This window comes from Eleginops maclovinus, chromosome 23, assembly GCF_036324505.1.
Source record: "Eleginops maclovinus isolate JMC-PN-2008 ecotype Puerto Natales chromosome 23, JC_Emac_rtc_rv5, whole genome shotgun sequence".
Lineage (NCBI taxonomy): Eukaryota > Metazoa > Chordata > Actinopteri > Perciformes > Eleginopidae > Eleginops > Eleginops maclovinus.
The window spans coordinates 22,327,073-22,339,670 of NC_086371.1; the positions used below are offsets into that span (position 1 = coordinate 22,327,073).

The following is a 12,598-nucleotide window of genomic DNA, read 5'->3' on the forward strand; positions in this document are numbered from 1 at the left end:
TTTAAGATTAATGCACTACCAGTATCCATGGTAACAGCTTCTACTTCTGTCATCCAAAGATGCAATAAGCAATGTATGTACTTTTTAAAGTATAAAGGTTAACTTCCTCTGGGTTAAATATTACTACTCAGCAACTCTAAATCAGAGTGTGACTTCCTGTCTCAGAGTCAACAGGAAACATTGCCCTAAATTTACTGATTATTACACAACAAAAGTTGCATCGAGTCATACAATCTTTAACTTTAAAAGTTTATCTATATTTTGAAGATATACATATAAAAATATATAATATATACAAAATATTATAACCGGAAATAGGCAATTGTCCCTTAATAATTAAGAGTTCAAAAATCTAACTACAATTGCTATACCATCAAAAGATCTGAGAAGACAACAGATTTATATGAGTAGACTGCACAATACTCCAAATGAAATATTTGTTTTCAAATACAATCGTTTACGATAGCTCTTTTATAGTTTACTCCTAAGAAAGTTGTGGGCTTATTTTATTTTGAAACATTTGTCCCGGAAATTGTATTTCTTTTAAACGGTCCTCAACTAGGTGCGCGTGGTCAGGATGGAACAAGAAGCCGGGGATATGAGCTGCTAATAGGTGGGAAGTTTCTTAATAACCTAGTACATGTTAGTGTATTAATATTAAACAAAATTCATATGTGTTTAGAATGGTGTATACCACTTGTTTGACATATACACGAGTAATATAAAAATCATGTAATGAATGGTAGGCTATTGAAAGAGAAGTCGGTTTTGAAATCTGCTCAAAGAAATGTCAGTTTGTTGTCAATGAAAAGAGGGTTTAAGTTGTGTTTGCGACCCCTTGCTTTACTTCACAATGTACTTAAGATACATTTAAGGACTTTGTACAAGTTGTCTCCCTGGTTGACTTTACTTGCCTTTGTAACGGTGTCAACAGTGACCTTTCGGTCCTGTCACTGCTGTCAGAAGGTTTCGCTGGAGTAAACTTTGACAGAGAGAAGTGAAAGTTGTGTGTTCCGAAAGTAAGCACAAGAGTGTTCAATATACAGGGACATTTACTGTATCATTGAAGTCTAACGGCAGAGAGATATTGTACATTAACGACACTGTTCACTTGCATTCTGGTTGCTGGTTTGAATATGTTCTCATATAAGGCTTATATAGCAGTATGCTTCAATTTAAGATAAAACAATAAGTGTAAAAACAGCAATGTGTATTAACGTTAGGCGGGTTGAAGACCACTACAGGGATCTAGTGGCACACTGCAGGTTTTGAGGTGAAAGGTGACTGGTCTCTGATTGGCTGACAGCCATGAACCCACCCTAATTTAATTGGTTGCTTGTTATGCATCCCCCCGCCCCCGCCCCTTCTCTCTCTCTGCCTCGCTTTATCTCTTGTGGCGCTTGTTATTAACACTGGGGCGGCGCTCAGGCCGATGAGCAGGTGGCCTAGCTGTTTGAAGAAAGCAGAACAAGTGCTTCACCAAAAACAGCTCAAATCTTGCCTAGGGCAGCACGTTGGTCAGGGCCGGTCCTAAGTATATGTTACATGGGGTTGCATCTTTAGGAATTTTCAAATGTAAATACATATAAATGAATACAATAGAAAGTATTATAGTAGCCTACAAGTATAAAGTAACATGGTATTTAGTTGGTAATAAAGTAGGTGGTATTTTATTTGTTTCAATTGGTCATAACAGAAAACAAACTCTTCATTGGCTTTACCGTATTGAGATACAGTTATGCCAAAGCACTGACAAAAATATGAACAATAGCATGAACCTGTATTCAGAGAATGATTCAAATGACACATACAAATATTGAAGAATCAAGATACAACAGTGTAGTGATTCACTGTCCTACCTCGGGTTGAAGTATCACAGTAACTTTACGATCATTTCCACACATTTCTTTAAGAATAATTACCTTGGGTCATTCCAGAATTGGAGGACATTTTGAAATCAACACTTTAATGAATCCTTTATTTCCTATGTTTCTGTTATTTATTTTATAAAACAGGTAGTACAGCATCCCAAAAAATGATTTGGCCACCTCAGGAATCAATGGTACACTTTTTATTATATATTTTATTTTTTGCTTTTCAACAGCGCTCAATGGGGGATAGAACTCAACTTTAAATAACCCAAAAAAAATCATAATCTGGGAACATTTTAAAAACATGTAGGTTACGCTAAGTTATTTATAAAAATGAAATGTTTCTAAAAATAATAAACTGTACTGCAGGAAATGCAACCTGTTACTGTAATTTTGTGTAATTGATTGATTGAATTATAGTAACAGGGTTGCAAATCAATGCTTATTTTAACTTCATCATTTAGGAAGTCATGCTATTTGTAGAATGTAATGCTACTTTCAAGGCAAGGACACACTTAGTTATTTACCTAAAGAAAAATCACTTTGAATTGAATTTGTCTTATTGTGATAATATGAATAACAGGGTTGAGAGGCTTAGAGTGCCACACTTGTTCTAAACTGAAAGAATACGATAAATGTGAAAAATAAAAGAGGGGCCTGAGCTTTGGTCTACCCATGGCAGTAGCACATGGCCTGATAATGTTATTTATCATGTAAATGCAGTTTATCTTCCTCTGCCAAGGTTAATATGTTTAGGTAGCAGGGTTGCGTGCATGTGAGGGACACACCTTCAGTTTAAAATGACTATTATAAAAGACATGTATTAACACAAAAATAGCAAAAAAGTATTTTATAATCCTAATTTAAAATGTTGTATTCGACATGCAAGTTGGTCACCAAGAAGTAGGGACAAGAGTGGGTGTTTTCGAGCTATTTGATATTTTAAATAATATGTTTCCATTTTGTCTAAGGACACGTATATTTAACACAAGAAGTGCATGTTTTAGCGTTTTGGGCATGGATTATTTATCATTTTACAGGTGGGACAGAAAAATGTCCTCCAATTCTGCAATGATCCTTATATTAATGCTAACTGTGTGAAAACTAGATTTGAACACGCAGCCCCTCTGCATTGCAGGCCCTAAATATTAAGTCATCAAAAAGGCATAGCTATTTTAAGGCAATGGGCCAATTCATCTTACTTACTTACTACTGAGTTTATCAACTTAGGATATGTTTAAAACATTTTAAATGAAGGTAAAATTGACTGAGTATCTTCAGTTTTGGACGGTTAGACAAAACAAGCCATTTGAAGGAGCCACCTTTCCACTGAAATTTCAAAAAGTGTTTGCCTAATATCAATAAAACTCAGACGTATTAATAATGCATTTGTTTGGGTCATAGTATGTCCTGAAGGCAATTATTGTTAATAGTGTGTCCGTATGATATATTTGTTGATGTCGCTATGTCTGTATCATGGCACACTTTTATTAATAGTATGTCTGCATCTCCGTACGGCACTTTTTAAAATAAATGTGCATTTTTTTCGGTAAAAATGTAATGAAGATCTTCAGGTTTTGATGGTTAGTTAGACAAAACAAGCAATTCTCAGAAGATATAACATGACTTCTGATATCGTACATTTTGAGCACAATATCAATATGAAATGGGACCTTACAGAATAAACTGATTTGTTTTTTCTTACGATTAACTCAATAGCTTACATTTTGTAAGCTGGTCAGACAAAACAGGCAACTTAAAGAGGCTACCTATAAGGACACCTAAAATTGTACATTTTTGGCACAATATCGTCATAAAATTAGACCTTTTTATTAATAAACATTTGATTTTTTATTACAATTAACTCTAAATCTTACGTTTAGGATAGTTGGTCAGGCAAAACATGCAATTTGAAGAGGATACATTAAGACTCAGGTGATTGTAAAGCACAGTTTTCATTGTTTCAGGCAATTTTATGGATGAAACAATTATTTAATGGACTCTAAACCCAGACCCAATACAAGCAGAAAAGAAACAATGGCAGGACCTTATAAGTGGACACCGGTTCCCTTTGATCAGCTTTAATCTCACTCTCTAATCATCTCAGCAGCCCACCTCGGGTCACTGGGGGAAAGGTGAAGAGAGCGTTCAACCTTTTCCAAGGCACTAAGTCAAAGATTTCTAATAATAGAAACTTCAGTAAAGCACAGCGGGGTGAACAGGGTGTGCGTGATGCAGTATTGTGGTATAAAATAACGGCAATTATAACAAATATCCAAATCTCACAATGATTGGTCCTCATACTTTGACTATCTTGTTGATCTTGTCAATGGATGTGTTCATTGATTGTGTTGAGTCAATCAGACCAAGTGTCTTGTCCCGAACCAGCCAATCACAGCCCTCCCTGGAGCCAGTCTGACCTTTGATTGGTAGATTAGCTTGAGTTTACAAATCAGTGTGTAGCAGGTCTTTGCGAGTGTTTTGTGCCAGGAATGTATCCGTGCTTCCTCCTCGTGAAAGCAGAGTGAGCCGGTTGCTTTGGTAGCAGAAACAACATCCCAGGCGCTTTCTGTTCCAGGTGAGGATGAAATGCTGTAGGAGTAGAGCTGCTTTGTATTTATAGAGGATGGAAACAATGTGGTTGTCTTGTCAGCCGTCTGTATGCAGTTATTTTTTGACTGTGGAAGTCTTGCCAAGCCTGAAGGTTGGTGATGTTACTTGTCAAAGCATATTATGGTGAAATAGATATTTGAGATCAAAATCTGATCACTCTTTTTAGTTTTGTAAGGGATTTGCTCCATTTTAGAATAAAATATAATCATACAACCATATAAAATAGGATACAATGTAGGATAAATATGTAAACATGTTGATATTACAATATATGTGCACTAGGAACAATACAAATATTGATGCTGACGATCAGATGATATAGTTTGATACAAATAAGAATGTATTTGTGGGCTACCTCACTGTCTGGAATAAGTTCTATCCAAACTGCATTTGATTGATTGAATAGTTCTAAGTTGTTGTGTGTTTTTTATTAACCTGTGCCACAGAGGTTATGTTTGAGGCTTTGTTCATTTGTTGGTCAGCAGATTTACGGAACAGCTGTCCAAATGTTCAATTAAAATGGTGAGAGGGTGAACTATTTGCCAAGGAATCCAAAACACAAGATACACACATTATTTGACTGTATGGAAGCAGCCTTGGCGGAGGTCACTTTCTTTTAAAGTTTATAGTGACTTTGAAGCCATCCCAACACACTAGGCTTTAGAATTGAACCGGGAGCATTTTTTAAAATGTATTTTGGGCCAGAGAGTGCCTTTTTTTAAATATATAAATACAGAGGCGTTAGAGGGGATGAAATTGACTGAAATTTTGCGATCCCACGTACTTGGATGCAGACACCGAATACGGGCCGCCAGCGCTAACCACTGAGCTATCTGGCGGCCAGCAGTCTTCATAATTTATTATCACAAATGCGCATTATTTAAAAAAATGAAACAACTTCAAAACCTCAAAAAGTTTCAATATAATCTTCCCATTACAAGTGAAAAGTTTTAATCTATACGCACAAAAAACAAACACACCTGTTCTTGGCCTGGTACGGCCAATGGCTTTTGTTGGATAATTTTAGCAAGCGCGATCGAGTGGTGCAGGGATGACACATTTTTGTAGGACCTTGGAATTTAGCAGCCCATGGGTTCCCTCGACAAAAAAAGCAGTGCGATTTCTCCATAGGGTTTTGGAATATTGTAAAAAATAAGGTCTGTGGAAAACGAACCTGTTTGATAAGTGCACTTGTTGTTCAGCTGGATCATCTCCACATGTCTACCCTACACTTATCATCTTCTAGTTATAAATCTAATTGCCAGAAGCAAAATGGTAACGTTATGCTATAAACGAACTACAGACGAGTACAGCAGCGTCGCACGACCTCAACGCCACGCCAAATTAAGATGGTTTCCACTGACTTTTGCGCGCTTGCATATTTTAACAAAGCTTTTCCTTTTAGCCACACTGAGTTTAAGTAGAAGTCGTGGCTGTTTCAATTACCAGTCTGATATCGTTTTACAAAGATGAGCTAACAAACTTAGCGGAAGTGTTTATGTGTACGGCGTAAGGACGTACTACGTCCTCGACAACTTCTGTAGTCCTATTCAGCCACTACTTAACAACCATCGATTTTCAGACACGTAAACTCTTCAAAAATCTCCAGTGGGGGTGGGGGGGGGGGGGGGGGGTCACTGCTGATGTATTTAATGTCGTAGAACAAAACATGACCCATCTCTTAAATTTGAGTCAACAACAGACCTTATTTGGAGCTATTTTCCAAAATCCTCTGGAGAAATCCCATTGACTCTGAGACAAGGAACCGGAAGTGGTAAAATGCTCACTCACTTCCGGGCTTTAGGACTCGTTCCTGCACCACTCTATAGCCTTAAAACTAAGAGACTAAATCATGTGCTGCAGTTATTCTACATTTGAGCATTTATTATCATAGTGACGAGTGATTTCATGTAAAAATTGCACAAATGAGACAGAAGCAACCAGACCTGCTTTAGAAAGCTTCATCATTGCTATTGCCAATGTAAACCGAGACATTTCTGATAGTGGAAATGGTCTCTCCATGCTTTTCCCTTCAGTGAACATTCCTCCCATCAAAGTGGGGAGTCACAGTACCAGAGGGCTCCCTTGTAGCCGTGAGAATAGCTGAACTGATTGGATTTATTTGATTTCCTTAACTCTGGTGTCATATCAAGGCTGTCCTCTGTGATAAGTGAGTCCCTCAGTTGGTATTGTTGTCATGGAATCTGGGCCTAAGGTCGTCCTCACCCTCAAGGTTCACATGGACGCCGTGTTCAGACTCTGTTTCTAATCTGTTTATTCTTAAACAGCTCTCTCACCTCAACCCTGTGTGTGTTTGTCACAACACTGAGAACCTGTTAAACAAAGACATACACCCTGGGAACGTGACACCTGCTAGACTTGTCCCCGGAGAATCTGTTAATTATATGATGTATGATATAATTATCCTGCAATGTGAGCATCTGTTATTATTCTACAGTAGGAGCTTCAGCAAAAAAAAACATACTTGAGAGTACGCTGTGGAAACACGCTTTTTTCTGCTGGTGTTTTCAGACATACAGCTCCGGGAAAAATGAAGAGACCACTCCACATTTTTCTTAATCCCTATCTCTCCATGTATGGCAGCCATTCCAGTGTCTGTTGAATTCCAACACAGAGAAATGTTGTCAGTAGTTTATAGATACAATAAAAATGTTTAACTCAAAGACATACTGTACCTTTAGATAATAAAACCAATGCTGCAGTGGGCTCTTCATTTTTTTCTGAGCTGTATTACGATTAGCCTTATAGTATAGCGAAAAAATGGCCGATTATTTGATAATGCAAATAATGCAGCTGTCCAGTTTTTGTTATTTCTCAATACGACCGATTTCAGTTTTCCCCCAGTGGTTTGGAATTGAACAGGGCGCTCAATTTAAAAAGCAGATATGTTCCATACTTGTTAACAAAATATTCAACATTCAAAATCAAAGCTTACACTACTGACGGAGTGGATCAGCTTGAATCTTTAATTGTTTATAATAAGACCAATATTATCATTCCAAAAGCCCGTTTAACTTTGATTCAAACTAAGTTTTCATTCACTCTATAAATCATAATTTGACCACTCTTTATTCTGAAGAGGGTATTTCCAATGTAATGTATATTTATCAAAGATACGTTATCGTTAAACCTCTGCAGTCAAACCTGAAATGATTTGCATAGTCAGATTCCAGGGCAGTCAACAGAAAAGATAGAAAAGTAACATTATACCTTCAAAATAATTATGTTCCCTTGAGCCTTAGCTGTGCTCTTTGAACAGAGCTGATTTTTCCAGCATGCAGCTAGCAGCTTGAACTGAGCAGATGTGCTGTTGAATATAACTTGCTAAACAACATTGTGTTAGCATTGTTCCGATTAGCATGTTAGCATGGTAATGTCAAAATCATAGAAGTGATCGATTTTTAATTTAGAAGTAATATCAACGGAGCTGCCAGAGTATATGTTATTTCTTAATCCCGAGGACACCACTGTATGTATGCCTTATAACTGAATGAGGGCTGGGATAGCTTGGTGGTTTAAAGAAACTCACCTAAAACATGTCAAGTTAAATCAGAATAATTTATTTATCTATGAAATATTGTATGAGATTTCAGAATACAATAAAATAACAATATTTAAATAAACACAAGACATTTAAAGGAAATGTATAATGAAATATTTAAAAAAGCTAATTTAATACAAGTATTTATTACAACAAGTTAAAGTTCAAATCAGCATAAAAGGGTTAAATGGAATAACTGTATTGGTTAACAAACCAATACAATTTTACTTAGTTAAAGTAAAAATTGAATAGAATAATAATAAATATAACAAAAGCATTTATAAAAACATACTGTAATCAGTTAAATTAAAACTGGTCAATTCAAAGATAAAATTGAATAATATTTGTATAAACGATTAAGATTAAATAAATTAAATAAAATACAAACTTTACTTTAACTAAAAATTGGCAATAAAATGGTCAAATACAATGAACAATATTTATTTAAAGAGCAGTTGAAGTAAAAATATGCACACTGTTCATTATCTAACAACAATAAATACGTAAAGATGTGTCGCATCGATTTACTCAGTATGTGAGATGTTGCCTGACCTGGAACTGTAGTTTTATGCTGTCATTGTCCATGTGCTGTGGATCCTATTCATGTTGGAATATGAGATGCCCTTTTACTTTTTGTTTTGTTTGGTTTTGTCTCGTGTTTTTATTTTTTTATCAGTGTTTATTTATTTATTTTATTATTGTTTCCCTTTTGTCTGTCTATTAGGGTGTCGTGAGAGATGTCTGTTTTTAGTGTTAACTATATGTTATACAACTGTGAAAATGTAATCTGATATCTGTTTAAAGTCACCATGAATATTTGTAGTGTTGTATTGGAATTAATAAAGATTTGAAAGCTGAATTCGCAGTTTGAGAGGTTTTTAGCTGCTGATGGTGCAATGAGTCCAAATATCCTTAAGTGATTTTTAATATAAACAAATGAATGACCAGCCTTCTCTTCTATCCTCAGGTCCCCTCCTGGCCTGCTGCCCTCTACACACACTCCTTCCCATAACACATACTCTTGACTTCACCTCAACCAAAGCTCTGTGTTATCACTACCTCTCCACACACACACACCTTTACCTCATCATGCTGGGACAGGAGTTCCTGCAGAAGCTGAACATGCCAGACATGGATGATGTCAGCCAGTACATCCGGAGCATCTCCACCCCCGTGTTGGTCAGCGTGGGGGCGGTTGCTGCCGCGACAACGTACTACCTTGCGACCCGGCCCAAGGGCCTCCCGCCAGTGTGCGACCTCCACATGCAGTCCGTGGAGGTTCAGGTGAGTTTCAGATCTGTCAGTATCTTGACTCGGTTGTAGCTTCAAATGAGAAACACAAGGGTCCTTCCACCTCTTTGAAGTCCAAAATGCTTCACCAAAGTTAAATCTGCTCAAAGATTGTAGGTCAACCCTTCGTTTCTGCGCCCAACCATGACCTGAAAAGCGAATATAAATTGTCACTATCAAATCACAGACACAGGGTCCCACGATTTGATAAGGTTGGACCTGAGCACTTTTTCGTGCATCAGTCAATCCTAAAATTTAAACTCAGGTGGATCACGGATTAAAGGCTCTTGAAAATGTTGTGTTCAGCAAATTAAATGTTATATTTCATTTCTGTTTCTTGTCTTAAAGAGGCCCTATTGAGGTTTTCCCTTTCCTGTAGTGTGTTATATAGGTTTTTGTGCATGTCAATGGTTCGCAAAGGCTAAAATCCCAAAGTGCCCACCAACCCACTGCTCCTTTCACTTCAGGAACATAGTGACATCACTATGTAACACTCGCACTCCTATTGGCTAGAGTTCCAACACATTGTACGTGATAGGCTAAGGTGCAAGACATCTCTAGGCGGGTGGCCCAATCATAACAGAGCCGGCCAGCTAACCAATCAGAGAAGACTTGGCTCTGGTTTCAGACAGAGGGTGAAAAGAGGTACAGCAGCACAGACAGTATGAGAAACATAAAGAGCTTTTTTAACATTAAAGCATGGAGACACGTCCCAGTAGAGGAAAGAAATATTAATATGAACCTGAATATTAGCATAAAATGTGCTCTTTAAACATCTACCTTCCTGAAAGTAACGCTTAGATTTGTAATACAAAAGCAAGCTTTCATATAAGTGCGGATGGGGATAATGATGTATACATACTGTGATAACTGATAAAACACCATGGAAAATAAAACTTGTGAACAATGACGAATGTATTACGCTGTACATCTGATGGTTCAGTAAAGGACTGTTGATCTACATTTAGCAACATTCAAGCACAGGAACAACCCTGACTGGTTGATGCAGGTGCAATTGTTTGGATTGTTCACCCCACCCTGTTTTCAAAGAGACAATTCTTTAAAGTGCTCTCGCTTTGAACAGACAAAAGCCTCCAAGAAAACCAACATTAACAAAAGCAGCTAGACCAGGTGTTAATTATTCATTTAAGTGCAAAGGCAGGACAAGCTGCCCTGGTTTCACAACCAGCGCTCCGTCGGCACAGATCACAGAGGAAATAAAGTTTTGTTGTAGCCAATAATTTACTCGCAAACAAGCATCTGGTGCAACACATCAGGTCAGGTGACAGCGATAGAAGCCTCAACAGTGACAGAGACTACCCCCAACCCCAACCCATCGTTTGGTGGAATATAAACTTCTAGCTTACTGAAAACAATAGCTCCGTAAAGTAAAAGCCAATGGGATTTTTCCATTGACAGATATATAAATATGGCAGAAGACAAGCCAAACGCACATTTATGATACTTACACATTTTGTTCAGCAGCTAACGTTTGCCGTGAAGACGTTTGTTTGTTTCTTTTAGTCACTAGCAAACCACCACTGTTTTTATCACACATAGAAGCTTCAGACATTCCCCAGCCGTCTAACAAAAGGTGAACATTTCTTTTCTTGTGCAGACCTTATTTCAGGAAACTGACCAAAAAACGTTTTTTTTAAATACATGTTGACTTTTAGACAAGGTAAGCAGAAGTGCTAAAATGCAAACTTATTTCCTGGTTTTAGGACCACTTTATTGGGAAACCATCCGACTATGCTGGTTTAACGTAACACAGGTTGAGCTGCTTTTACAGGACACTGCACTAAACTGTAATAACAACATTCAAATAATTGAGTTAAACTTTATGTGAATGATATTTCTAAGCAAGAGTTAAGAGACTATAACTGATGTTTGAATGAATGATTAAATGAATAACTGTAGGATCAATCTAAGATTCCATTGATTTGTTTTATCAGGGCGGAGGGCTTGCACGCCGATCGGTGCTGCTGAAAGGAGACGCTAACATCACACACTTCTACGATGATGCCACAACAATGTACGAGTGCTTCCTCAGAGGCGTCCGAGTCTCCAGTAAGTCACATACACTTCCATATATTATTTTGAGAGTAGCTTAATAGTATGTCTGCCTTGCTATAGTCTCAAATGCATAATTCTTTCCAGATACATGTCACTTCAGTAAACTATAGCAGATTGTGCTACGAAACATGTGCAGATCAATCAAGAGTGGACAAGGGAAAAACTCCCAGGAAACCATATAATTAAGAGGGAATAAATGTTAGAAACCTCAGGGAGAGCAACAGAGGAGGACCTACGGTGGCCGACCTGTGCCAACACGTTACAACGGCCCAAAACACTTCCATTAGGAGAAACACGCAGCAATTGCTAAAAGCTATGTAAATGTAAAATACACAATTGTGCCAAAAAACATGCAAATTAAGAACTTCACCAACTTAACAACACATGGGCAGGATTTACTAAAAGCGATACATAAACGTAACTGTACAAGAAGCTCAAAACACAGCAGAAACGGGGACATTTAAAAGTGATACTCACAGCTGGGACAGGAGAGTTGTTGATGAAAAAAATGTATGTTTTATTGACTTAGTTTAACAATGTGATCACGTGATTCCTTCTGATATTATTGCAGACCTGCTATAAGATAGCTAGCCAAAGTATCTAACCTAGTCATTTTAAATATACTGACAAAACACTTTCAATTATGAAACAGACTAACTGTGAGAGTGGCCAACTTTATAATACCCGAACACCAACAAGTGCTCCGGGCCCAGCTGTGTTCGTCTCTTTTTAGTGTCCCCGTTTAGTTTTGAGCATCTTTCAATGTTTTGAATTAGCATTTTAGTAAACGCTGCACATGTGTTGTCAAATCGGTGAAGATGTTTCTTCATTTCCAGGTGATTTGGCGCAATTTTGTTTTTATATTTGAATAGTTTTTTAAACTGCAGCACGTTTCTCCTAATGGAAGTGTTTTGCGTTTGCACCTGTCGGCCACCGTAGGGATCTCTCTTCCAGGACAAACAGACGTGTTTTTTTATTTTTCAAAAGAGTATAAAGTTACATTAATCAAGTTCTTTCGGTTCTATTTGACAAGTAATAAACACTAAATAAAGAGTTCAGTTGAATTGCTTGCACACGAGATCCAGGATATCTTAATCAGAAATAAATGGTTATTTAGAGTTTTCAAACTAACTATCTGCCCTGAAATGACATGAGTATAAAAAGTCACATATGAAGTTTTATTATG

General features: G+C 37.3%; 1 protein-coding gene across 4 annotated transcripts in view; it reads left to right on the forward strand.

Annotated features, from left to right (window-relative positions):
- Positions 1 to 528: 528 nt before the first annotated feature.
- The window catches only part of LOC134859829 (long-chain-fatty-acid--CoA ligase 1-like), a 32,089-nt gene continuing 20,019 nt past the window's right edge, over positions 529 to 12,598 (forward strand). For 2 of the 4 annotated variants that reach the window (XM_063876555.1, XM_063876554.1), the window contains exons 1-3: positions 4,532 to 4,575; positions 9,014 to 9,330; positions 11,292 to 11,406. In XM_063876555.1, coding sequence (XP_063732625.1) covers positions 4,533 to 4,575; positions 9,014 to 9,330; positions 11,292 to 11,406 — 475 coding nt within the window. In that variant the 5' untranslated portion in view covers position 4,532. Of the gene's footprint in view, positions 614 to 4,354; positions 4,450 to 4,531; positions 4,576 to 9,013; positions 9,331 to 11,291; positions 11,407 to 12,598 lie in introns of those variants that run through there. The other 2 variants (XM_063876556.1, XM_063876558.1) reach the window with 2 other exon arrangements.